Source organism: Eublepharis macularius, chromosome 16 (assembly GCF_028583425.1).
Source record: "Eublepharis macularius isolate TG4126 chromosome 16, MPM_Emac_v1.0, whole genome shotgun sequence".
NCBI lineage: Eukaryota > Metazoa > Chordata > Lepidosauria > Squamata > Eublepharidae > Eublepharis > Eublepharis macularius.
In genome coordinates, this window is record NC_072805.1 from 46,069,674 (window position 1) to 46,096,794 (window position 27,121).

At 46.2% G+C, this 27,121-nt stretch overlaps 2 protein-coding genes across 4 annotated transcripts in view; both read right to left on the reverse strand.

Moving 5' to 3' along the window:
• LOC129343817 (meckelin-like) overlaps positions 1-6,930 on the reverse strand; it is a 35,321-nt gene extending 28,391 nt beyond the window's left edge. The window contains exons 1-6 of the mRNA XM_055000180.1: positions 6,684-6,930; positions 5,000-5,064; positions 4,839-4,904; positions 3,841-3,941; positions 2,884-2,965; positions 771-848 (exon numbers count right to left, since the gene is read on the reverse strand). Of these exons, the coding sequence (XP_054856155.1) occupies positions 771-848; positions 2,884-2,965; positions 3,841-3,941; positions 4,839-4,904; positions 5,000-5,064; positions 6,684-6,891 (600 nt within the window). The 5' untranslated portion in view covers positions 6,892-6,930. The remainder of the gene's footprint in view (positions 1-770; positions 849-2,883; positions 2,966-3,840; positions 3,942-4,838; positions 4,905-4,999; positions 5,065-6,683) is intronic.
• Positions 6,931-10,361: 3,431 nt separating this feature from the next.
• The window catches only part of KIAA0513 (KIAA0513 ortholog), a 58,209-nt gene continuing 41,449 nt past the window's right edge, over positions 10,362-27,121 (reverse strand). For all 3 annotated transcript variants that reach the window (XM_055000638.1, XM_055000640.1, XM_055000639.1), the window contains exons 4-12: positions 26,064-26,137; positions 25,235-25,305; positions 23,528-23,729; positions 23,330-23,370; positions 23,066-23,150; positions 22,415-22,492; positions 15,847-15,927; positions 14,370-14,464; positions 10,362-13,255 (exon numbers count right to left, since the gene is read on the reverse strand). In XM_055000638.1, the coding sequence (XP_054856613.1) occupies positions 13,206-13,255; positions 14,370-14,464; positions 15,847-15,927; positions 22,415-22,492; positions 23,066-23,150; positions 23,330-23,370; positions 23,528-23,729; positions 25,235-25,305; positions 26,064-26,137 (777 nt within the window). In that variant the 3' untranslated portion in view covers positions 10,362-13,205. The remainder of the gene's footprint in view (positions 13,256-14,369; positions 14,465-15,846; positions 15,928-22,414; positions 22,493-23,065; positions 23,151-23,329; positions 23,371-23,527; positions 23,730-25,234; positions 25,306-26,063; positions 26,138-27,121) is intronic.

Below are 27,121 nucleotides of genomic sequence, written 5' to 3' on the forward strand. Positions count from 1 at the left end.
ACAGAAATGATGCACACCCAAAAACACCTCCTGAGACGCCCATAAAATTGGCATGCAAATTCTGCTAATTACACACTGAATTAAATATGCATATTAGTTCACCTCTGGCTGTCTTACTTATGCTGCATCGGCCACATGACATGGTTAGCCTGTACTTCTTCCCTAAACAGTGTGTGTGATTTGACCCCTCCTATGTTATCTTCACAACAACCCTGTGGGGGAGGCTAGGTAGAGAAATCAGGAAGGGTCCACCATTACCCAATGAAGATGGTTGCTGTGGATTTTCCGGGCTGTATAGCCGTGATCTTGGCATTGTAGTTCCTAACTGTGACACTGAGAGATCTCTGTCTTTTGATGCTACGCCTCTGAAGATGCCAGTCACAGCGGCTGGTGAAACGTCAGGAACTACAATGCCAAGACCACGGCAATACAGCCCGGAAAATCCACAACAACCATCGTTCTCCAGCCATGAAAGCCTTCGACAATACATTACCCAATGAACTTCATGTGGGGATTTGAACCCAGGTCTACTGAATTCTCTCCAATATATGAGCCTGGCTGTCAGCTGAGCATGCAGGTAACCTCTCCATACCATGTCCCTTATCCAGCAGATACTAGCTACCCCAGTTACGAGAACATCACTAAGGATGGATAATGGGCTTCTCGCCTCTTATTCATGTACTGAATTCTACACTTCTCGTAGCAGCTGTTCAGAAAAGGTGAATAATGTTATTCCCATTTTACAGACTGGAGAACAGAAATCCACACACCTGCAATGTGCCTCCGGTCACATCTTCCCAGCCTAAGAAGTTTCCTCGCACATCATACATTGTAACCTGTAAGTGGACCTGCAGAAGAGGCGGGGGGGGGGGGGGGACACAAGCAATCGACATCACTGGACAGGGTATGAAGTCACTTTCATATCCCTTCTGCTAAGTCAGACAAATGTTGGTCCATTCTTCTCAAGAATGCCATGAGAGACTAGCCAGGCACTGTGGCACTGTAGAGACCAAAAAGATTTTCAAGGTGTTTTCGACATGGTGTAAGCATTCAGACACGAGAAGGGAGCTCTGACCCTTGGAAGATTACACCCTGAAAACCTGGTTGGTCTCTAAGGTGCCCCTGGACTCAAATCCTGCCATTCTACTGCACACGAACATGGCTACCCACCTAAACTAGCTCAGCACTCTCATTGGGTACCAGTGGTTAACTTCACAGAGGCATGTTGGCATTTAAGCCAGCTGGGAAGTCACACATCCCATCCTAGAATGTCTACTTTCTAGTCCCACACAAACAGAAATGGACTAGAATTCAGCGGCAAAAGAAAGGTTCTCTTGTACACAGAGACACCCAGTTTGATTTCCCATAGCTGACCGTTGCCTCAGATTCAGCCCTGAGAGCGGTCTTTGATTCACAGCACTCAAACCTCTCTGAGATATGAAGTGGCTTTGCACTCATCCATTGGGCACCCAGTTGAGACTTGTTTACATGCCTACCGGCTTCCCAGGGCCATTTCCACACATCTTACCTGCCTGTGGAACATCGTGCAAAAGACGCAGAAGACACCATCTTCTCGTGCGAAATCGTGCCAGGAAGACGCTGTTATCTGGGAGTTTTGCACGATTTTGCACAAAACTCCCAAATAACAGCATCTTCCTGGCGTGATTTCGTGCAAGAAGATGGTGACTTCTGGGTCTTTCGTGCACTGTTCCACAGGCATGTAAGGCATGTGGAAACAACCCAGGTCTCAAATAGAGAAAAGTCTTTCCTGACACGTTCTAGCTCATTCCTCTTTGAGAAAGGCCACAAACTACTTTGGTTAAATGGGGGGGGGTTGCCCTTGGCTGAGAAAACCCCTCGAAGTGGAAGGCCAGGATCCCTTGAGCAAACCCCCCAGTTCTGCTCCTTAACAGAAGCTCTGAAATGCACAACAAAATATGTCATGATCTGATGAGGATTTCCCATGTGCAGGGTCTGGTTCTGGGATGTGACGGTTGGTATATTCATCACACCCATAAATACATCATGTCTGTTCTGTGTGGCATCTGTAATAAATGATCAAATACCTACATACCTACGGGACCGCCTCCCTCCCTATGTCCCTCCATGGCAACTTTGCTCATCCAAACAGGGTCTCTTGCAGGTGCCAAGCTGCACATGGGTGAAATCAACAGCCTGTACACAGGCTTTCTCTGTGGCGGCTCCTAACCTGTGGAACAGCCTGCCTGAGGAGGTCAGGAGAGCCCCCACTCTCCTCGCTTTCCACAAACAATGCAAAACTGAATTATTCAAAAAGGCTTTTGTATTGTAGGGAGGGGCTCTCAGATGTTTTGCTAATGAGTTAGGGACCACAGACTTCACCAATATGTTGCCTTACATATTATCTGTTGCTTTAAATATGTACTTCTATATACCACCTGTGCTTCATGTTGTCTAATGTCTGTCCTAGAACTGATTATGTTCTGTTTCAGCAATTCTTCAACCCCGTATTGGATCCTTGCTAATGCTCTGTCTTTGTAAACTTGTATTAATTTACTCTATGACATTGTTTATGGAAATGTCCTTGACGCTATATGGAAATGCCTGCCCTTGTCCTTGCTACTGATTGTACTAATCTCACACTATGTAATCCGCCTTGAGTCTCAGTGAGAAAGGTGAACTATAAATGACATAAATAAATAATAAATACATGGAGATTTTTCTGTGCCAGCACAGAAGGCCAAAAGAAACACACACACCCAACAGCAGGGCAAATAAGTTTGACCAATTTCCACAGTGCTGATGAGTTTAAACGGCTTGCCACAGGCTGCAATAAGGGGAAGCTCTTGCCTCCGTTCCTTCACTCCCCACCCCAAATAAACAGTGGGAGCCCATTTGACTTACCCGGGAATTTTTCCCAAAAGACACCCGAGGAAACGGAAACGTTTCAGAGCTGCCATACCATAGTTTTGGAAGGTCTTGGCTCCTGAAAAGAAAACCCAGCTGTGTTTTTCCAGCAAATGGTTTCTGTCTTTCTCTCACACACACATACACACACACACAGACTAAACAACAGGCTTCAAGAGACAAGATCTGTAGGTGAGCAATGGATTTCTCTCATGCCAAACCACTTATTCCAAAAGGGTAGCCATGTTGGTCTGCTGTAGGAAAAGTAAACAAGAGTCCTGCGGCACCTTAAAAACTAACAAGCAGAAAATGTTCCCAGACTAGAGCCCACTTCTTCGGTTGGCTCCTCGCTAGGAGACATTCAAGTTTCCAAAGATACATTTGCCCGATGCAAATATATAGCCTGTTTGCTTCCAAGATGATGTCAGGCAGGGCTTTTTTTCTGGGAAAAGAGGTGGTGGAACTCAGTGGTGGAACTCAGGACTGCACAATGACTTCACTTTGGGTCATCTGGAACAAGGGGGGAGTTTTTTAAAGTTTAAATGGCCCTCGGCGAAAATGGTCACATGGCTGGTGGCCCCGTCCCCTGATCTCCAGACAGAGGGGAGTTTAGATCTAAACTCCCCTCTGTCTGGCGAGCAGGGTGCGGGGCCACCGGCCATGTGACCATTTTCAAGAGTTGCTGGAACTCCGTTCCACCGCGTTCCAGCTGAAAAAAAGCCCTGATGCCAGGAAGAGCCTCACAATGGCGGCAAGAATGGAGGATCTGCAGAAGTTGAAGGCTGAAGTCAGACAACAGTTTCTGAGAGCGTTCAAAATCATTCAAGAGAAACAATCCGTTTCTGTGGGCTTCACACACTTCTTTCGCTGCATTGTTGCCTCTGTTACAGGCGTATCATTCTCCAAACTTGCAAAGCCAGTTTTCCAGAGGCAAAAGTGGATGGGGATACTTACCTAGTCTTTGTGTAGAGATCATAGGCCCTATTGTGCAGAGAGAAAGCTTCCATAGTGACCATGTTGGTGAGAAGTTGGCAGGCTGTCACGTTGCAGGTATTCTGGGGAGAAAGAAAGTCATGGTAGGGTCTGGTCAAAAGAAGGAGGAACAGTTGACTGCTTTGTTCGGGAGGGAGAAGGAATCTGAAGCCAAAGAACTAATGAAGAGTGCACTGACTCTTCCATTTGGCAGTAAAGATGCAAAAAGATTGCAGATCTGGGAGACCGAGTGCCACAGATGTGCGCACACACATAGGTGATTGCCTAGGGTGGCACGTTTGGAGAGGGAGGCAACAACCTAGTATACCAACACATGAGCAAATTGCAGCTCAGCGCCTGGAGCTCTCTAGAAAGGTTGGAGGAACCCTGTCGGGCCACAGCTCGGAGACGGGCAAATCTCTTGCCAATATTCTGTTGTGATGTTCAGAGTCAGTCTTCAGGGTGGCACAAATTACTCTTAACACTGGATAATTACAGATGAAGGCTTGCAAAAAGCATATCTCCCCCATTTCCCCTCCCCCACTGCTGTGATCATGTGTGATTTCATTCCAGCCAAAGGTCAAGAAAGCCGAGCACCGGCATTTGGATGCCGTGCCAGGATTCAGTCTTGAACTTGGAGTAGACGACTCAAACCACATGTGCCTAGTGCTTTCCTCTCAACGCCATGCACCTCGCAGCTGGGATTAGAGATTAAGAATTCCAGGGCTCAGGAATGACTTGGAAGCCAGCTTGAGATTCTGCATGAATCTTCCCCCACCATGTCCCTTTGGCTCTCAAAGAAATGAAGGAGGAAGGGTGCTGAGCTCTAATGCGGGCAGGAAGCTGAAAAGAAAGGCCCAAATGTTTTAAGTATGATTTGCTGCACCTAGCTCTAAGGAGATTACCAGGATGTAGAACCAGAGACAGAAAACACCACTTTGGTCAAAGCAAGAATATAGGAACAGAGCAAAATCTCTTACGTTGCAAGCCAGGAAACTGGCGTCGAGGAACATGGACTCCCACAGCGTCCTGGGCGGAAGAGTGCTCTGCAAGGGGTGGACGGGTGAGCGTTAAGAAGCGTTAATGTCAAAGGATTCCACTAATATTTAAGAAAAATAGGCATTATGGGAAGCGTACTCACACAGCGACTGCAGTCCAAAGGAGGAGAACTCTGATTGGTCCCAGATACACAGACACATCTCAAACCTAAAAACCAGAAAGGTGCAAAACAGGGTTTTCCTCACTTGCTTCTTGCTATGTAACTCAGACCCTAATGCCACAGCCCTCGAAATTTCCTTTGCCCCTTAAAGTCTATTGCTAAGCATTCAACAAATCTGGGAACTCTGCTTTTTTAAAAAGAAGTTTCTAGTCTTCATGGAGGAACAAAACTGTGCAACAAAACTGGATAACCTGTAGTTCAAAATCGCTTCTGCCCTCAAACTAGGATTGGGACAGCTCTCAATGTGTGAACCATGCCAGAGTAACAGATCTTAGGGTCCCTGTGTGGTGGGACATCAGCATCGGTGTCTGTCAATTTCTGTGCATTGTCCACACTGCAAATTTAAACAATTTCAACATGAGAAGACTGGAAGTTGTAGTTCTGTGAAAAGCCTGGAAAGTCACTAGCAAAATTTCTGGGGAAATACTAATATTGATACAGGCTTAAGGCTGCTGCCAAACCAATTGATTACTCTTTGATTTAATCATGTTTTAACTCAGTTTCTCCTTGTAACCTGCCCTCCCTTTCTGTTTGCATCCTTTAATATAAATCCTGCAGTCTTACGGATGTAGAAGTGAGTGCTGACTTGTTAAATACATTTTATTGTTCTGTAAAGTTGCTACTGGACTCCTGCTTTATTTTGATACCCATAGAATAGACTTCTATGCATTCATTCACAGGGGTGAGGATGAAGAGTTTCACCTGGGCTCAATCACAAATGGAGAAAATCGTGCCCAATACTTGGGGCGGGGGTTTCCAATAACAGAGACCTCCTCTCCCCCACCCACCCCTGCTGCCAGGTGTGATAACAATACAGGGTACTGCATTGCCCCACCTCTCATGTATACCAGCATAACTGCCATTATTGTATTCTGCATTTTATAATGGTCAATGCTGTTTTGTTCTGTTTGCCTGAATTATGTGCTGTAACTCTGTGTGATCATCTGAGAGTGTCTTACCTTCTGATAGTAATTGCAGGAGGGCCACTGGGCCCCTCCATTATCTGTTGAAAATACGTACTTTCACTTGTTCCAGCAAGTGTCCTTGGAGGAGAGCTGCTAGCAGCGCACATTGTATCTTTTCCCAGAGATTGGGGTATTTTGCTTTGTACTTCATGTAGTCTAAACTTATCTGTCCCCATGCAACCTCTTTGAGGTTTCGCGCCAGAATGTCAATGGACCCCGAAGGGCGGGAAGTTTCCCTATAATTAGTTATGCCTTTGTTTGAATTGTCACTTCTGCCAACTGCCACCTTTGGGTGAACACCTGTACTGTATGGATCTCAATAAAGCTACTTCAACTGGAACACCTGTGTGTTGACTGTGGAGGGCTTGAGGGACCTGACTGCCAGGGACTGACACCACCCCCAAATTGCTCTTGCAATACTTAAGTCTCTCTTTGCATCCATCTTATATTCTGCTAACAGTCTCTGCTGGAGATAAGTCACAAATCATCAAGTGCTAGAAATGCTGTATATAAACATATACTCTCACAATGGAAGTTACAGCAAGAATTTTCAAGGTTCCACCTCCACCCCCTCCTCTTCTCAGCTCCTTAATTTTTGCTCTTGGCTCTGCAACTCTTCTTTGAGTCTCTTTTTCACTCACCATCAGGGCTCTTCATTTGATTCGGCACACATGGTTGGCATTCACCTGATCCAACATCGAGGAATTCTTTGGTCCCGCATTTTTCCAGTGGAGTAGATGAGGCAGGAAGAATCCCTACAATTTGAGCAGAGCACTGAAGCAGCCAGCTATGAAGGAGAATGCAGGCCAATAAAGACAAGATATTTTTGCTAAATGTTTTTGCTCTCATTGTGTCTATTTCTTGATTCTGTTCTCTGGGGAATCAGAAGTTCTGTACAGGCCAGGGAAGGAGAACTGGCTGCTTGTGCATAGAGACAAGAATATCCATGGTAACCAAACACGGTTGTGGCCTCCCTCAAACAAAAGGAAACTGTCCGCTCGCATGTTACCTGGGCCAACCAACAGTCGAGGCAAGATACCTAGAAATGACTTCTCTCTAGACTTGCTTTCATTATAACAATTATTGCTAGGGCTCAACGTTATTTTTGTGCTTTATGGTTCCAGCATACACAATCTAGATTTGGGGAAATAGGAAATCAATATATTAGTTTGTCCATTTCAGTGCTGCCAACTGCTTACTGGAGAAGAGGCAAAGACTGAAGATCCAACTTGAAGTTCAAAGGAGATCAAAGAAGGGCATGTTGGAAAAACCCTAGTCTGCAATTTGACCACAAAAACTGGCTCAGGTGTTTGCAGCTTTGGTAGCTGATCCTAATAAAGGTATGACGCTATTGCTATTTTCGGTTGCTGTCCAGTAGGTGGCAGGCAGGGCTTGTTTAGGCTTTGCTAAGGAAGACTCCATTTCAGTGCAAAGATTCACCAGGAAAATGAAAGTTTATAAGCCTAGGTCAACTAGGAACTTCACAGAAAGGGCTTTAAACAAACTTCCTAACAACAACAGGGGGATAATTCTGGCCTTCCTTACAGGGCTGTTGTGAGGGTGGCTGAGATTATGGGATGTATTTTGAACATTTAGGATACATGAGGCACAAGCCAAATATTAAGTTTTTAAAAATAATTCATAAAATACAATCCTGGGTGACTACACTGAGATGCACGCATAGATTTCTCTTAGCACAGAAAGAAGAAAAAAACCAGCCACCCCAAACTAGAAAATAGAGGCTGTCAGGGATTTAGTTTGCAGAACTCAACCCAGCCATCTGTTTTCCAGAACAGTGCTGAGTCCGGAAATGCAAAGGAAAATGTCTCTGAGCATGTATGGAATGCCATCTCCTTAGCATGGAGCAATTGCCATTTATTTCTCCTTACTCAAAGGCATGGGCTACAAGCATGGGCTACCAGGGCAGAGGGGTGCTCAGTTCCTCACAATTCATACCTGATTTTTCATTTAAAACCCATGCTCTGTAAGGTTCTCCCTGCCCATCCATGCAGGGGGAAGAGATAGACCGTCTCACTTTGCAGCCAAGATGATGGTTAATCCCTCTCACCTAATTGGCTTGAGGCCAAGATATTGGAGAATCTCCTCCGCCTCTACTGCCCAGTCCGCTAAGTGGACCTCCTTTCCCCAAGATTTCTTGTCTGTGCTCAGGTGTGCAGAAGTGAGGCGGGCAGGAACCAGAGACGGGACTTTTTCAGCAGTTGCACCTCTTCTTTGGAATACCCCCTTTGAGGACTCACCAGGCCTTACTGTTCTTTAGGCACCAGGCCAAAACATTTCTCAGGCTTTAAACTGAAGGTTTCCTTCTTTTAAAGCAGTTGATCCGATCTGGCCTCGGCCTTTTAATACCAAACTGGCTTCTGAGCAGGGCGATTGCAATGCCATTTGCCCCATTTGAGGCCTCTCCTTTGGATGTTCAGGGAAACTTGACAACTTGGGATAAATAACTGAGTGTTGTTCTAGCCTTTTGGTACCATCACAAAAACAGAGAACTGAGGGATGAGGGAGAACCAGCTAGCCATGGCGGCTAAGAGAGAGGTTGGATTTAGGGGAAGGAACTCCCACCACTTGGGGAAAAAGGGGTACAAAAAGACCCTGCAGCCATTTTGCTGTACTGCTCTGGTGAGAACCTGGGGGGCAGACGACAGACGGGGCTGAAATGGCCAGTTTGCTTTCTCCTTCTCAGTACCGGAAGCCTGTCTCCAGGAGGAGATGAAAAAGGTATACTCCGGTAGCTCTTAATGTGATAGTTAAGATCGTAGCAACTTTTTTTTCTTTTGTAGCTGCAAACCTTGTACAAGATCTATTTTGTGGTCCTTGTATTCTGGTCTGTTTTAATTTAATAAAGACCTTTCTTCATTAAGAACAGTACGTCAGTCCTCACCTGCGTGCCTATGGTTTGGTCACGTGCTAAAACTCTGTACTCGCTCAGAGGCTAACAAGCTTGCCCCAATGGCTGGTGAAAGGAAAGCATGTTTCATCTGGGGTGGTGACAGCCCTACTGGAGGTACTGGGGAACAGAGGGAGGGAAGAAAACACTCCCCCATCCATAACACCTGTATTTATGGTCTTCTTTTAGCTTGTGGAGAGTTTTATGGACATCAGCAGGGCTTTTTTTCAGCTGGAACGCGGGGGAACAGAGTTCCGGAACCTCTTGAAAATGGTCACATGGCTGGTGGCCCCGCCCCCTGGTCTCCAGACAGAGGGGAGTTTAGATTGCCCTCCGCACCACGCTGCAGCACAGGGGGGCATTCTAAACTCCCCTCTGTCTGGGGATCAGGGGGCGGGGCCACCAGCCATGTGACCATTTTCCCCGAGGGCAACCCACTGAGTTCCACCACCTCTTTTCCCAGAAAAAAAGCCCTGGACATCATTTTAGGCTGCTGGGGGTTATGCCATCTTTATAGCTCTGTCTTGTTTTCATCGTTTTGCTTGCTATAATTCTTAGGTTGCTGTTTTTTATGATTTTTACTTTGTGAGCCACCTCAAGCAGGTCTCTTGAGAGATGGCATACATATTTCCTAAATAAATACATACGGGGACTCCCGGAGAAAAAAACTTATGACCTTTATCACATCCTACGAATGGTTTTACGAAGTTTTACATTTTTATTTTTTTAATTAGGAGTCCAGGATGAGCCACAAGGCAGCACAGATTATCGAAATAAATCTAGAGGGCAAATGCTACTGAATAGATTTTCCCAGCATGTGGACAAGAAACCTTTGCATAGTGCAACACGGGGCACATGGATACACTTAGGGCAGAGATCTTTGGCAACAGGATAAAGGAGCAATGAGAAGAGAAGCACGCCCACACTTCTAGCAATGTGTACGAGAGTTTCCTTCCTTCTCCGCTGTGTATTCCCCTCCTCTACTCCAGCCAGGTTTGCCAACTCCAGATAGGGAAATTCCTGGAAATTTTGGGGAAGTACCTAGGGAGGGAGTTGAGTTTATGGAGGGAAGGAGATGTGATTTCATAGAATCTGCCCTCCAAAGTGGTCACTTCCTTTTCCTGGTTTTGGTGAGACAGAACCAAATTCAAATTTGTCTCCTCAACACAGCAGATATTAACTGTACTCTTGAAACACAAAGTACTGCTTTGCTTCTAGAAGAGAAAAGATAGCTGTGCACTCAAATGTATTCAACTAAGCCCTAAAAGTTGCAGTCGTGGCTGTTATTAAAATGAAAAGCAGCCTTCGAAGGCTGCAGTTTTGAGCAGAAAAGCAGCCAGTGGGAAGGAAATGTTCAACGCTTCCCCCCGTTAGTCATTTCTCTAGTATAAAACAAAACACAGAGTTCAGGTGAGGGTTTTAAAAAGGTTTTTATTCCACATATTCATTTCCCCACATCCTTTCATAACCAAAACTTGATGTGCTCTCAATGCATGTTTTAAAACAGCAATATTCCACAAAAGGGTACAATCACACAGTCTCAGTACAACACATCAGCCGCCGAACAACTGCACCCGACGCACCAGAACATGGCAGCACGTGGTATCAAAGAACGGAACTTGGATGAAGAGCGATATCTATCATCATATATAATATATAAAAATATGTCAAATAGAGTATTTTGAACGCCAGTGAAAGCCACAAATGGTACACTGAAATACTTGGTTTATAATTATATTAGAAGGGTCCAAGGTTTTCAAAACCAACGGAGATTTTTCATTGCTAAATACTACTACTAATAATACTACTAAGAAGAAAAAACAGCGCTTTATTGGGAGGAAGAGGAAAGATACACAAGATGACACAGTAACAAAAATTCAGCAGAGGAAAAGGAACGAACGGATATACGGCTGGAGATGGGGCTCTTTCCGGCCCCAGCTTTTGGCTAGAAGAACGAGAAAAGCAGTGGACTTCCCCCCCGCCCCCCATCTCCTGTCCCCTGCAAGAAATGGAATACTAGACAAAAAAAAGCATCTCAAACCAGCAGTTCCCGGAGATGCAATAAATACGTCCACTTTCACGCAGACAACATCCATTCACACTTAGTGACACAGCTTGGGACAGAGACTGTAGTCTGAGTTCCCTGGTGGCTCAGTGCTTTTCTCCTTCCAAATAAATAATGGAATCCAGGAGGGAAAAGTTCACATCAGCACTTATTACAAGAGTCCTGGAGGGATTAAGGTATCACCACGTGACAATATGCATAGAGTTAAATATATGGCCCTGCAGCCTCCACAGGCTGGAGGCAGAGACAGTTTCCCACCCCACGTGACTGACTTTGCAAACATGAAGAGTCCAACTGGGAGCCCATGACAGATGCAGAAGGACGTGTTGCAAAGAGGTTCCTGCCAAGCCACGAAGCTCATGAGATTTTGCATATTTGTTTTGCTTTGCAACTGGAAAGGGGGGTATTAATCTCACCTTCCTCTGCAACAGGGAAAAATCCTAGCAGGATGTCTGAAGGTTCCAGAGATGATTAAGGGTTGCCTGTCAAGTAGTTTTTTCTCAGCACTGAACCTGGAAAGATACTACCTGTGCCTTTAACAGTAGCACAACAGGGAGAATTTCAACAGGTTCTGCTGCGCCACTGCTGCAACTCCAAAAATATCACACTCTGTTCCTGAACTTGTCACAGCAAGGCAAGGTGTATGAATTCCTAAACCTGTTCTTGGGTACCCTCTACTGGTTGCAAGAGAAGTTACAGGTGCATGAATACAACTGGAAGGAAAACGTAAATTTGTGGAGTTCCTGAAAAACACACACAAACAAAGCAGCCCTTTACTTACTACCTCTCCCTCCAGGAAGCCAAGCAGTATACGTACTTCCACTGTACCAGTAGTCACTGATAACTCTGGATTCACACAAACCAGTATACTCTGAAACAGTATCCAAGGGCAAGAAAAATGGAGGGGGGAATTGCTATGGAAGAGGACAGCTGCCACGAACTGGGATCGAAGCAATCTTGAGGTCAAAACTTGAGGGTATAATTTAACCACATCCTCTTGGAAGTTTTGGCAAAGTGGATTCCAGCAGGATGTGCCAAGAAATGTCCCTTAAACGTCCCACCCCTCAACTCATGTTCAAACATGATCATGTGAGCAGCAGTTGGACTCTCATGAAGGCGCCCCCAGAGCAGCCTACGCAAAAGCCCCCAAAGTCACCACGGAAACGCCCTGCCTCTGCTTTTGTTAAACTTAGGGTTGAAAAATGGCAATACCTCGTGGCTATTTTCTGCAGGGCTGCCACTCAAAAAACGCCACAGTGACGACTCCAGGAGATTCACATGACACAGAGAGAAATGTAATACGGCTCGGAATAAACACTGCCAGAGATACGTAGAGGGGCACTCCAGGGTCAGGCCTCCCTCTTAACTTCTAGCAGGGATCCGCCGGAAACACGGATCCGTTTGAAAAGATCTCCAAACCCTCTCGACAGCTCTGTCGGGGCTCTTCTGCACCTCTGCTTCACAGCAAGGATTCGGCCAATAGAAAACCGGCCAAGAGAAACGGCCCAGCGAAAGGCTCCTTGAAATATCCTTGCAAACTTATGCACACACTCAAGTGGGTGGGGAAGATACGAGGCCACCTCTTTGGACCTGCCCCCGAGCCTCCACATGCAGGGCCTACAGCAAACCTCTTTGCCTGCTGGTGTTCCTGTTTCTCCTCCAGGAACCAGGCTTCCTTACCTGTTGAGGCCTTGGCTTTCTCCAGCAGCTTCTGCCCATCCCTTGCACACATGTTCAAGCTTACCAGCTGTCTGCTATCAAAAGTGGAGCAGCACAAACCAGAGAGTAAAGTCCGGCAACACTGCCAAGGGAGGTGGACCCCTCGGAAGTCCAGCTTTCCGCTTCTACAGGCTCTCCTGCAGTTACTCGCTCTGTCTACCTCGCAGACAGAAGATTCTCCCAGAACACTATTCAGGTAGTCAATGCGAGGAGACTTTAAGGAAAGGAGGCAGCAGCAGAACCAGGTGGGAGTCTTGGATGGTCGAGCTCCTAATATCTACGGGCTGCCGGGAGCAGCTCTACACAGTTGGATGACGATCATGCAGGTTTATTGCAGTAGGTTGGTTATTCTATTATTTTGTTTTTTTAAAGCTTGTCTTAGCTTTCTGGTAGTCTCAGACGGGTTTTCCACCCTTCCGCCCTCACTGGCTTCCGCACTCGAGTCCCTGATGCAGCAGGCAGGTTGCGTTGCTACTCGGTGGCCATTTGTTCAATGTGATCGCTCAGAAGTTTGTACTGCTCTGTAAAAGGAAGACACAACTGGGTTGCAAATGAATATGTCTGCAATTTGGGGAGACATGATGGAGGTCAAAGTGACGGCAAGAGAAGAAATTATTCTCTCCAAGGACAGGAAACCTCAAGCAAGCTGCAGAGAACAAATGCCAAGAAAAGATTCTGGATCACTATTCAATAAAATATAGCAATTTTGTCCTGTCCATTTTAAAATATTAGGTATTTTTACCACCAGGGGGTGCCATTTAGGTAGTTTCCTCCCCATACCAAAATGATTTGAACCATCTCTGCAGGGGGGTGGGGGAGCAGACTGCAAACTTTTCCAAAATCTTTGCAGAAAGAACACTTTTTATCCACAGGTAGGACCAAACAGAACATTCCCAGCAGTGGCAAATCAGGATAAATAATCTGCAGGTTTAGAGCAGTTGGGAGTTTGAACCTCATTGTACAGAAACATTTGCAGTGATTCAGAAAGCAGGAAACGCAATGCTGATAAATGCACAGAAACTACCGTGATTGGGCAGGCTGGTAAATTGCCAACACATTTGTGAACAGGCAGCCTTGCACACCCACACAATATTTTGCTTGTAACACAGTACTGCTATAGCAGAGCAGCTGTAGCATAGTGGTTAAGTGGCTGGGTTGCAAATCGGCACTCTGTTGGTTCAAATCCCCTTACTGCCATAAGCTCAGCAGGTGGCCTTAGGTAAGCCCCTTCTCTCAGCCCCAGCGGTATTGCAGAGATAACAATAACACTAACTTTGTTCACCACTATAAGCTGGGCACTAATCTGTCTAAAGCAGTGGTCTATAAGTGCAGTTGTTGTTGTTGTTGTTGTTATTACTTCTTGGGATCCTCTGGACAATCTTATTCCACTAGAAGTATATGGGCAAAGCCAAGTAAGCAAGTGTGCTCACAATTTCCCAGAACCTCTGGCCCTCTTCCCTCTTTGAGTCGCCTCCTCTGGGAGCTGATTCAGGGTGAAAGACAGACAGACAGACAGACAGACAGACAGACAGACAGACAGACACACACACACACACACACACACACACACACAGACACACACACACACACACACACACACACACACACACACACAATCTTCCATTCTGCTCCTACCTTCATCCAAATTGCCAATGACTGCCTGCTTCTTCAAGAAATCGTTGCATAGCTTCTTATTCAGTCCGAAAGCCAGCATGTTGTGGGTGAAGGTGCTACACCAAAGGAACACACATGCACAAGCACTGTAAGAATAGCTTTGGGGGAATCAAACCAAAGGTCCATCAAGAGCAGTGTGGTGCCCCTAAGACTAAAACCTGAGAAGTCCATTTAAAATCCTAATACGTACATGAAGAATGCATCAAGTGTTCAAAGTGCAGTTTTTAATCCAGTGATTCTTACAACAACTCTATAAGGTGCATCAGTATGCCTAAGACCAGGGCTTTTTTTCAGTGGGAATGCAGTGGAAAGGAGTTCCGGCACCTCTTAAAAATGGTCACATGGCCGTTGGCCCCGCCCCCTGATCTCCAGACAAGGGGGAGTTTAGATCTCCCTCCGTGCCGAGGGCAATCTAAACTCCCCTCTGTCTGGAGATCAGGGGGTGGGGCCTCCAGCCATGTGACCATTTTCACCAAGGGCGATTTAAACTTTAAAAAACTTCCCCCTTGTTCCAGCTGACCCAAAGTGACATCATCGTGCAGTCTTGAGTTCCACCACCTCTTTTCCCAGAAAAAAAGCACTGCCTAAGACACTATTGGCTTATCCAAGGCCAGCCGAGGGAAAAGGTGTTTCCTACCTTGGCATGCTTTATAAATTTTAATACTGATGTTATCTGCTCAGAGCTCGTTCGGGGAGAGTAGATTATAAATGTAATCAATCAATGCAGAGTGCCAGGTTGTTTATCTTTTGTTTCCCTGTTCTTAATTTTTGTGTCTGTGTAGGTTGTTGCTTTTTACTAGTTTAATATTTTTCACCAATTAGATTTTTGTAGTAATAGGGGTGTGAGCAACATACATTTTGATGTATTAGGACTGTCAGTGATTATGTTCTTATCCAGGGCTTTTTTTCTGGGAAAAGAGGTGATGGAACTCAGTGTGTTGCCCACGGAGAAAATGGTCACATGGCCGGTGGCCCCGCCCCCTGATCTCCAGACAGAGGGGAGTTGAGATTGCCCTCCATGTCACGGCGCAGAAGGCAATCTAAACTCCCCTCTGTCTGGAGATCAGGGGGCGGGACCACCAGCCATGTGACCATTTTCAAGAGGTTCCAGAACTCCGTTCCACCACGTTCCAGCTGAAAAAAAGCCCTGTCCTGATCTTAGATTTTCTATGTCTTTGTAAGCTTTGCATCCCGTGTTCCAGGAAAAAAGTAGCACATAAATAAGCTAAATCGATCGAGACAGAGACGAGATCTAAACTGGTGACTCCCTGGTTCTTCTCAGCTCTTCCCATCTCCTCCCCTAGGCCATCAGGAGTTCCACAAACTCCTTTTTAAAAGGGGCTGGGCTGGTTCTAGCCAGAGCCAGTGGAGGAGAGGCGTAGTTTGGAAAAGGCGATCTTTGCAGGTCAGGCTGTGGTCTGGTTCCTTCTCAACTCACCCCAGCTGTCCAAAGGTGATGTTCTCGTTAAACCGCAAGCTGTCATCTCGTTCCTCCTGAGTCATGTGGCACCATTTCTCCCTGCGAAGAGATGAAGCAGGAAATCAACACACAACAAATATATGCATGTGTGTGTGTGTGTGTTTATTCAGCATCAGCCAAAATAATAAGAATTGATGAGAACAGGAGTGAGTAATTGTACATACGACACTGTGCAGCACCCTGCAATTCTAAACAGGACAGCGAGTGGCACGTGCCACAGGCCGGGTTTACTGTATGGGCTTTGGGTTGCCAACTGCAGATTATATGCTGGAACTTCTCTCATTATACCCAGACTAAAGCTGCAAAGAATTAAGGAGCCCAAACCCTAATGCTGCCTTGAATACATTTGCTTGATTTTTCATGAGCCAAATACGTCGTATTGGCAGCGCTTTTCTCATCTTGCAAAGCAGCCAAAATCTCTAAATGGATCTTTCGCTCTCTCTAAAAAGGGCATCAACAATGCATCTGTGAACTTCAGCCATCAACCTAATCCTTCTACAGATAAGTCTATATTCATCCAAGCTTTGCAAGAAGGGAGGGAGGCAGATATGCAGCCGGGAAGGCAGTGGCGGGGCAGGGCGGGAGACAGAAAAGAAGTTTTACTATAGCCTGTTTCAGTTCTGCTTGCTTGTTCTAATAACCTGAAGAATGATTTTGGTTTTTAAACATGAACAAACCACCTACTATTTAAACAACTTCCTGTAATATAAAAAATGTGTTTTAGTGTCTCTCTTTTTTTCTGGATTTCACGCCAGTCCTGTGAGGTAGGCTATATCTATGCCTGTTTCACAGATGAGGGCTAAGGGATAGTGGCTTTTCAAAGGCCACAGAAGCTATGCTCAGGTCACAGCTGGGAAACACACACACACACACACACACACACACACACACACAAGTCTCCTAATTGCACCTGCTCACAACGTCTTGAGAGACAGAAGTTATAAGAAGAGATATACTGACTCCGTTCACTGAGTCGTTCTATTCCGGTTTTATGTTCAGTGAACCAAACACTTGGGCTACCGAGTTCATAATGTGGCGCCATTCCCGGCAACAAGCAAGGAGCCAAAGATTAAATTCCTTCAAGGAACACAGAAGCAAAAAGCAGATGGCCAAAGCAGGTAGCAAAGGGTTGCCTAAATGTGGAGCTGTCCTGTGATGCCTGGAAACAGGCTTCGTTATTTTAATGAGATGCACCATTGCCTCTACAAGGAAAAAAGGTGCGTTGATCAACATTCCAAGTTGACCTGATTCTCTGGGGTTTTCATGTTTCCCCCAGGTACCTTCACCTTTCAACCATTTTTTACCCACACAGACCGTTCTCTTATGGAAATGGGTGTAAGAGTTGCACAATTTTAGATACATAGCGAAAAGCACAATTCTCCATGAAAGCTCCTCCAATGGTTGGAGGAAATTCTGCAACAGCAATGCTTTCCCTACTGAACACGAATCAACAGAACAGCCAAGCCGTGCGTCCCAGTTGTAACACTGGCTCCATCTGGACGCCTCTGGAGTTAGCACCGCAGGGTTATTAACTCACCGGTCCGTTCCCACAGCCTCCAAACATTTCTTATTGCAGCATTACATGATGCATTGGAGATGAACATCCTACCAGGTTCTGAGAGGGACACTAGATAATCTAGTTCTCATGTTAGGTGCTACTCGGTCTGGTAGCTAGGAGTTCCACAGGCCAGCTGAACACCAAGACGTACAATCTTCTGCTTGTATTCATTAAATTAGGTTCGCCTTCCAACACATGCCGTAACCCTACCTATTCTATCTCTAAAGATGCATTAGTGCCTTCTCTTTCTTCTCCTCCACCGGCTTGCATCTTTATAGTGCTCTGAGGGCCAAGCTACAAGTGACAAATGACACTTGAATGGCAAGTGTATTTCTCCCTGTTCACTTGCCCTCCACTCAATCCACTTGCCGTTCAAGTGTCTTTCGTCATGTGTAGCTTGGCCCTGAGACAAGATTTGAACCCAGGTCTCTCCGATCCCCTCACATCCTATTAGCTTGGCCCTCACTCCCCTTTCAGCAGATGTTCCCCATAATTTTCTCAGCTGCACTTGAAGCGGACAGCAGCCCACACCACCAACCTTCTTCTTGATCTTCTTCAACCTCTCTCCTCACGCTGGACTTGGAAGGGGGGATCAGAACCCCGTGTTCCCTCATTGCTGCTGCTGGCTTGGTTCTGAGCCCCACACTATTCATGGGCTCAGGCACTCTGCATCACATTTGCAGGAGTTTCCAAGCACTGCCTTCCACTCGAGATTTGCACTGGTAGGTCTTGGAAGACGAGCAACGCAAGGAAAGGGCTCAGGGTGCTTGCACCAATTCCTCTTTAAACCCGAGTGGAATTATATGGATTCACATTAAATGTAAGCAAGAATGGAGGTCTTAAGTCAAGTTGTATACTCAGCAAAACATACTCAAGTGACAGAGCCCCTTCTGGGCTATAGCATTGCATACTGTGTTTGGGGGGGGGATTTCTTTATGTCCCACCTGCAAAAATATCCCCTTCATACAGAACACAGCATATCAAGGAGACAACTAGTTTCTAATGCACTACTTTTCTAAAGGCACACATCTTCTACCTGCATGGTCTTAATTCAGGAAGGACTCTACCACGCAACTTAGCTGCAGATCAAATCTCACACACTTGAACTTTTTAAAAAACATGTTAAGAGGTGGAAAAGGAAAAAGAAGGGAAGGACAGGAAGAAGGAAGTCAGTGGAGGAGAAGCAACAGTGGAAACAGAAGGCAGGCAACAGGAACACCAAAGACGGAGTTGCCCCTCGAATTTCCTGCCAAGGGATCTTTATGTTGCAGAGGGTGGCATAAAGATCCCTCAGCAGGAAATTCAAGGGTGCCACCTTGACCATAACCCAGACCCACAGACGAGATGGGCACAGGTGAGGCTGTAGATCTCTGGAGACTGCTGTCTGTGCTGCCCAGATGAAGGTATAAACCTGGCCGGGCAGTTTTTATAAGGTGTACCAGCTAAACCAACCCGGCCTATCTGGGCAAGGAGGCTTCCTTAGCTGGTGTGGCAGATCTCCCTTTTGCCCGCATATAGGTGAAGTCCTGCAGCACCACCCTTTGCAATCTGGGAGGCTACAGAAACCATCCCAAGCAATGCGTGGATTCCCCCCCTCTCGCCCTTGGGAGCTGCTGTTCCAAGCACATGCAAAGACCAGCCCCCTGTCAGACTGCACAGAAAGAGCCATTAATCCATGTAGCAGGACAGGGGAATAACACAGCAAGCGACACAGCCTCTATGTGCCACAGTAACAAGGGAAGGGGCAGGGGGGAGACATCTACAGGCAGACAGATATAGTCAAGTTCAGATGGTTAGACAGAAATGGAAGGGGGAAGGAGAGACAGCATTCCACAGGGTCATTAAGCAAAAAGGAAAATCAGGGAAGGGGCAGAAGAGGAGAAACTCAGGGAGAGAGTAGCATCTAGAACCTTCTATAGATAGGAAAATGCCTGTTTGTGTCCAAAAACTTACTATATTTGATGGTGAGGAAAACCACAAAAGCAGCACTTTCACACAAGATTTGCAGATGTTCAAGCAAACTTTAATACAACCTGCATAGCAGCCATAATTTGGGATTGATTGTTGCCAGCGAGGCAGACATCGGCTGAAACCAGACAATAATTTTTAAGAGGACCGGGAGCAGGCTAAGAGAGGCTTTGTTTTCTGTGGTGTGTATTCATTACCCCAGTTCACACATTACAGTGAATGCACTTACATCCTGCCTGTACATCTGTTTTGTAAGAAAGAACCGATGCACGTACACTTTATGAATGAAACATTCAGTTGTACATGTGTTGACAGTAACAAGAGAATTACTGACCCCAAGGAATAAGTGTACACTGTACATGAACTGCACATGAGTTCACTGTAACATGTGAATAGGACTAGTGTCTCATTTGTTCAAACAGGCTTTGGAGGTTTTGAAACAGCCACACACAAAAAAACCCTGCAAAATTTGATTTACTATAAGGAGGAAAAATATGAAGTCACCCTCTACCAAGACAGACCCTTGGTCCATCAACCTCTTAGGGTCTCTGGCAGAGAGAGGTCTTAAAATCCTTCCATGGGAGAACCCATGGGTTCTTCCCATAAAGTTCTAGATCTGTACTTCCTCCCTGGGCTGAGAACATTCCTTAAGAAGTAGATCCAGAGAAGTTAGCCATATTATTTATTTATTTTATTTCAAATTTTTATTCCACCCTCCCTGCGGGCGGGCTCAGGGAAGATAACAACATATTAAAATACAATAAAAATTCATCTACATTAAAACATCATTAAAACAGCAGTGTATTTCTATTAATACACATTTAAAACAGGATGGTGGACAGCCTTCACAGGGAGGGTTAAGATTTTATACACCCCTTTTTTCAGGCCGGCGGAGGCCCAGCCTCAGCCATATGCTTGGCGGAACAACTCTGTCTTGCAGACCTGGTGGAAGGATAGTAGGTCCTGCCGGGCCCTGTTCTCAGCAGACAGAGCATTCCACCAGGTGGGAGCCAGGACCGAAAAGGCCCTGGCTCTAGTCGAGGCTAGGTGGGCCTCCTTGGGGCCAGGGACCACCAACAGCTGTTTGTCCCCTGATCGGAGTGTCCTCCAGGGAATATATGGGGAGAGATGGTCCCATAGATATGCTGGACCCAGTCCGCATAGGGCCTTATAGGTCAATACCAGAACCTTGAATCTGATCCAGTACTCCACTGGCAACCAATGCAGCTTGCGTAAGAACGGTGTTATATGCGCCTTATTTGGCACTCTTGTAATAACATGCGCTGCTGCATTTTGTACCAGCTGTAATCTCCGGGTCAGGCTCAAGGGCAGCCCCGCTTAGAGCGAGTTACAGTAATCTAGCCCAGAGATGACCATTGCCTGGATCACTGGAGTTAAGTCATGGGTTGACAAGTAAGGGACAAGTTGCCTGGTCTGCCGCCGATGGAAAAAAGAGGACCTGACAACCACTGTGACCTGTGCCTCCGTTTTCAGGAATCTCTCTGTGGTTCTCGAAAGCTTATGCTACAATAAAGTTGTTTAGTCTCAAAGGAGCTAACTGGACTCTTTCCTTAAGAAGAGACCCCTCAAATTGCTTGGGGAGGGGGGGGAAGACTAAAGACGGACATTATAAAAAAGAACGTGCCATGGGTTCTTCCCATAAAGAAAACCCAACTTCAATGTGCCTTTACAAGGCTTTAAACAGATGTACTTATCCATGAATCAACCGCTGACTGCTTTACTCACTTTCTACCACCTGCCACGCTTTGGGCCGAGTTGTCTTTTTCCTTGAAAGCACTCCTTGAAAGATTATCTGATCTAATGTTTGACAGCAATGGCAAAGCGTTTGAATGCAGTTCTCAGGGAGTTGGTTTTGTGACATCGCAAGCCCCCAGTCAATGCAGGGCTTGTCGTGACCTCGAAATTGGGGTAAAGACTGCACTGGACTCGGACTAGATTTTCTGCTAATGAAAGTTTAACGTCCATCAATTCAGCCTTCTTGCTGCAGACACCTGATTCGGCCTTCGTGTCATTCCTGAGAGTCCCCTCCCTCCGGAGCCGCATTTTGGGGAGATGAGTGTGCTGTGGCAGGAAGAGACGGGGGAGGGGGGGAGGAAAGTTTTTTCCCACTGATTGAAGTGCCTTCCATCAGCAGAAAATTTAGTCTGATTCCAGTCCTGCATGTGCGCACAAAACGCAGAGCATGACTGTTCACAGCAGTTGTGCTGCTGGCTGTGCATGTGCTTTTTAACTCGCTTCCCGCAAAAACAGCACTCCACTATCGTCTACCTCCAGCCTCTCTTTGGATCCAGCAGGCAACAAAGCCCCAGGTTCAATTCCTTAGTCGGATCAGCCCTTTTCCTCTAGTGGGATTTTCGCCACTCAGCAGGCCTCCGAAGCTGCTTTAGAACTGCGGAAGAAAATTTTTGGACCCAAAGCAAGCCGGCAGTGTTACTATTAGGGGGGGGGGGAAGTAACCAAGAAAATGCGGACAGACACACCTTGTTTCCTCTTCCTCTCCAGTGTTCCCTCTGGAGTGGCAGCAGAAAGAGCCAACAGAAGGTGACATGTTAAAGATCATGCAAGAAAGAGGGATGGAGAGAAAACATGGAAGAAGAGAGGAAATCAAAAGATAAAGAGAGAGAGAGAGAGAGAGAGAGAGAGAGAGATTAGTTTCTGCCCACCCCTCCCCACAAAAGAGAGCTAGGGGAAAGGCCTCCCTTCCCTTATCCGGGCTCCCCCCGTCTCCCTCTGTGATGTCCCAATCAAACCAAACTGTCAACCTTTTGGCTAAATCCTTCTCTGGAGAGACTGGGAAACTCTGGATCCCTCCTTAGAGAGCTTTCCCTGCCAATCAGCAGATGTGGAAGAGACAGCACAAGCTGACATCTTGACTGGACGGGGCGAAACAAAGCTTTTGTAGACTTCACGAGGGCAATCGTTGTTTGATCACCTCCTCCTGGCCCAGCCCCTTGCCAAAAAAGGAAGCTAGACTCCTACCTGGTGGTGGGAGACCGCTTGCGCCTCTCGCAGTGGACCGCATCAAAGAAAGCTGCATTCCAAAATCTCAGAGTGTGCCTGCAAAGCGGGGAAAGAGGACAGGTGGCTAGGGAGGTCTCATTTGAACTTTAGCAACCATCCTACCCTTTGTCCAAGGAGCTGAAGGCAGATCACGCGGGTTTCCCTTCCCCGTTTTATCCAAACCGCCACCCCATGAATTAGATCAGGTGGAGAGTATGTGACTGGCCCAAGGTCGCCTAGCGAGCTTCGTGTCAGAGCCAGGCTGCGAACCCCAGAATCTCAGATGCTAGTCCATCACACAAACCACTTCTTTGCTTAACATCTTTTAGGAAGCTATTTTGAAGGCAGCCGTTTTCAGTGAATGCTTGAACTTGTCTCTCCTTGGCTGCTTTTCATTTATGCAAACATGCTTTGAGAACTTGGTTGAGCACAGAATATTTCTTATGTCATACACAGAAATAAAATCAATAACTAGGGTCTGGACCAGACGCAGAACTATTAAAGGGGAGAAGGGAAGAATGGGCTAGAACGGCCTGCACCCAGCCAAGCAGGAATATGGCTGGACCCTGCAGGATTAGGAGGCCCTGGGCTCTCGCCCATATGCCCAGGACGCAAGCTGCTGGATCTTACCAGATGGGCTGCTGCTTCAGGTGTGTGTACAGATAGATCTTCTCTCCTGTCTTTTCTTCCTCCTCCTCTGGAGTGTACAGAGAAACTGCAAGGGGAGGCAGGAATAGGTGAGGGGAGGGATTTTTGTACACACACACAAACATCAACAAAACAAGCAGTCCCACTCAGGCCAGGATCTGTTTGCTCTCATCTCCAGGAGGCCAAATCATCAAGAATATTTGGAACACACACTTTTAAACAGGCTCCTCCGACAGCTGTGCTTACCTGACTTCTGGATTCTCTCTTTCGGCTTCTCTTCTCCATCCCTAGAAACAAGCAAAGAGACGTCAACCAAGCAGGGGGAGTGCAGGCGCAGGCCGAATGCAGAGCAGCCCTTCTCTCCCAGGCTCATTTTTTTTTCACCATCTTGGTGCACAAGAGCTGATTCTCTGCCTCCGGGGTCATATCCAGGACAGGACTCACTCGTTTTTCTTGGCAATGGGAGATTTCAGCTTGGACTCGAAGCTGCCAAAAAAGCCTTTCATGTTCTCAGACTTGGTGTTCTTCAGGAGCCGTTCCGCAATGTCTTTCTTCTCGGCCAGCCAGCTGTTTGCAGACCTCAGGTAGGAATCGATGCTCCCGGTGGGCTTCTCTTTGGACTCGGAGGGCAGGGCTTGCAGTTTGCCTGTCGGAAGACGACAGAACAGAAAGGAATGGAAACGGCAGCCTTGACCTTTTGAGGCTGCGTTACGCCAAGTCGTATGATAAAAACAAAGACACTGAAGTGCCACTGTATACAAATTCAATAAAGGTTCGTAAATATGTCTATATCAACAATACATTGAATTAATCCATTAATTCATTCATATAAATAACAGTTTTCCAAAGTTACACACTGACTCCCAAAGCATAAAAATCCGTTTTCCAAAGCTATACACAAAGTTCCAAAGCGTTGCATTGTTTATGGAAATATCCTTGAAATTGACTGTACTAATCTCACACTACGTAATCTGCCTTGAGTCTCAGTGAGAAAGGCGGACTATAAATGACATAAACAAACAAACAAACAAGAGGCTTCTATCTCTGAAGACATTTGTAGAATTCCTGTTTATTTTATGGCATACTATGAGAAGTCCTAAAAGAAACTCGAAACAAGAAAAGAAATCCGGAAAACTTATTATGCCTATGCTTTGGGACTTAGCGTATAACTTTGGAAAACTTGTTTATATGAATGAATGAATTGATTAATTAAACGTATTGTTGATATACACATAATATGAACCTTTATTGAATTTGTACACAGTGACACTTCAGTGTCTTCACTTTTATCATGTGTCTTTAACTGTATTCCTATTTGTAGTAGTTCATTACACCAAGTCGGGCCAACTGACTCAATATGGTCTACTCTGAGTAGCAACAGCTCTCCAAGATCGCAGGCAGAGAAGGGTCTCTTCCAGCACCTGGTATCAGAAGACTTTCAACCGGAGAGCGATCCCAAAATCTTCTGCATGCAGAACCACGTGCTTTACCAGGAAGCCACGCCCTCTGCTTTCCAATATATTTTTGTATTTCCCTAAAAGACCAATGCCTTCCAGACCCCTTTAAAAAACCTTTTTATTGTAAGTTTCTAGTCCTCATGATTCAAATTGAGAATTAGATTAAAAATACAAGAAATAGTTAAAAAGGTGGAAGCAAGTCAAAGATGCAGCTAAAAATGCATTATGCTTCCATCAGCCTCCATAACAACAACAACAACATTCGATTTATATACCGCCCTTCAGGACAACTTAATGCCCATTCAGAGCAGTTTACAAAGTATGTCATTATTATCCCCACAACAAAACACCCTGTGAGGTGGGTGGGCACCATGAGCACCATGAACTCATAGAAGGGCTTTTTTCCTCCAAAAACACATTCTTCCAACAAAGCTGGAGGCGTTACGATCAACATCTCTAATACTGCAGAACGAGCACCACAGTCTGAGCAGCGACTAAAAAGGCCATTCCCAGGTTCTTCTCCCTCCTTTAAAGATCTTGCCTCAAGACAAGCTCAGCCCTTTTGCACAAAAAACAAAGTCGTGTTTTGACACATCAGTTCCCAGGAAGGGGACGATAATTCCAGAGGGGGGGGGGCGAGCTGTGTTACGTGCAAAGAGGAGGCGTGCACCTGGTAGAGGGATCCATCCCTTACCAATATAGTAGTAAGTGAAGCACATGGTCATGAGGTTCTTAGCAGGGCTGAAGTCGTCCATTTGATAACACCTGAATGGTGGAAAAGATGCAGAATTAATCATATAAAAAGAGAGGGCAAATTTTAAAGCGGCATCACCATCGTGTGCGCCCCACTCTTTGCTGAGCACAAGCCACAGCAACTGATAACCAGCGCACAGACAGCAGACCTGGGATTCCTCTTTTTGCAGGCTTAGAAAATCCATAGCCGTACAGCCTCAGTTTCCCTTATGGAAAGAGAAAGCAGGGAGAGCTGTCCAGAATGTGATGAGGACCTAAACGATTACCAATGTATTTTGTCATCCCACCTTCCCTCTAGGGAGCTCAGGGGGGCAAGGGGAGGGCCCTGGTCCTTGACTGCCCCCCCCATTCCAAGTCCAGTATATCTGATCAGCATAGCATGGCGAGTCAAAGCTTGTTCTGCACACGAGACACTGGATCTGGAAATGAGCAAGCCGTGGGCCTCCTGGCACTATGAAGGAGGGTGATGCCAGGGACAGCTTCCCTCTGCCATGCCCTCTCTTCTTCATGGAGACATGCCTCTAACGAAATGCTCGAAATGCTCGAGTGGGAGAGATTCCCGCACACACATATTTCAAGGCCGCGTCACTTCCATTAACACCAATCTACGTGTGGAACACGAAAGCAAAAGCCATTATAACCTCCCACCGAAAGGGCCAAAACAAAGCCAGGGTCACAGCTCACTGGACCAGTTCTGGCTGCAGGACTCCCTGGATCGCTGCAATAAATGACCCCTGCGAGCTGCCTTTTTCACATCCAGCGTTACTCACTCAAAGAGCACCACAGCAAAAGACTGCACCAGCCGGTAGAAGGTCTGCTCCGAGACGCACTTGGAGTTGCAGCGCTGTGAAAACACAGATGGTAAAGTGTTGATGGGTGATTAAAAAGAGATACGTTTGCAGAGTTTAATATTAGCGCATCGGAAATAAGTAGACAGGCTTCTGTGGTTTTAGCTCTAAGAAAAATACCTTTACTACATATCAGGGGAAAGGGTACATTTGGTAAGAAAATAAAGAATCTCTAACTAACTACATCTTGATGGCTAGACTAGGAGCTTAGAGATAGAAACTTAGAGACTGAGACTGCACTGAAGTGAACTAAGAGCTATAAAACCATAGTATATGTTTCTAGTTAATTGCCCCACAATAAACTGCTTCATCCAACAGACAGTCCTAGATTCCGTCATTAAGACTAAAGACTCCCCTTTCTACGGCCGAGGCCTAAGTGGTCCTATGCTAACTAGCTATCTGACTAAACAAACAGAATAACAATTTAACTCTTTCATGACTGAACATAGGACACTTGCAAAAATCCCAACCCAAAGAGTGTTCTTTCTCACTGTTGCCGAAGTTCCCTGCACAGATAAGGGTACCAGTTCCACAGGGACTCCCTCACAGAGTGCAAGACGTAATCTCAGGGCCCGTTGATTTGTTCTGCAGGGAAGCAGTAAAATGGTTCCTGGACTGACAACTTCAGAATACAGGTTGGAAGAGTGCATGTCCGAATGTTACCCATTCGGAGGAGGGAGAGATGGGGAAAATCCGCGTGCAGAAGACTATCAGGTCAGGAAATAGCTTGCATTGGGACGCTGCGGCTCCTCCTTTTGTAAAAGGAATTCAAACGTGCAACACCCCTTGAAAAGAGCTCCAAACCCTCTCGACAGCTCTGTCGGGGCTCCTCCTTTTGTAAAAGGAATTCAAACGTGCAACACCCCTTGTGATGACACAGTCCAGAAAGAGCCTTTGCATCCAATTCTGGTGAATGCATAGACTGGCTCTCCATGGAGGCATGTTAACAAGCCACCCTCTTCTGCAGGAGCAGCCACTAG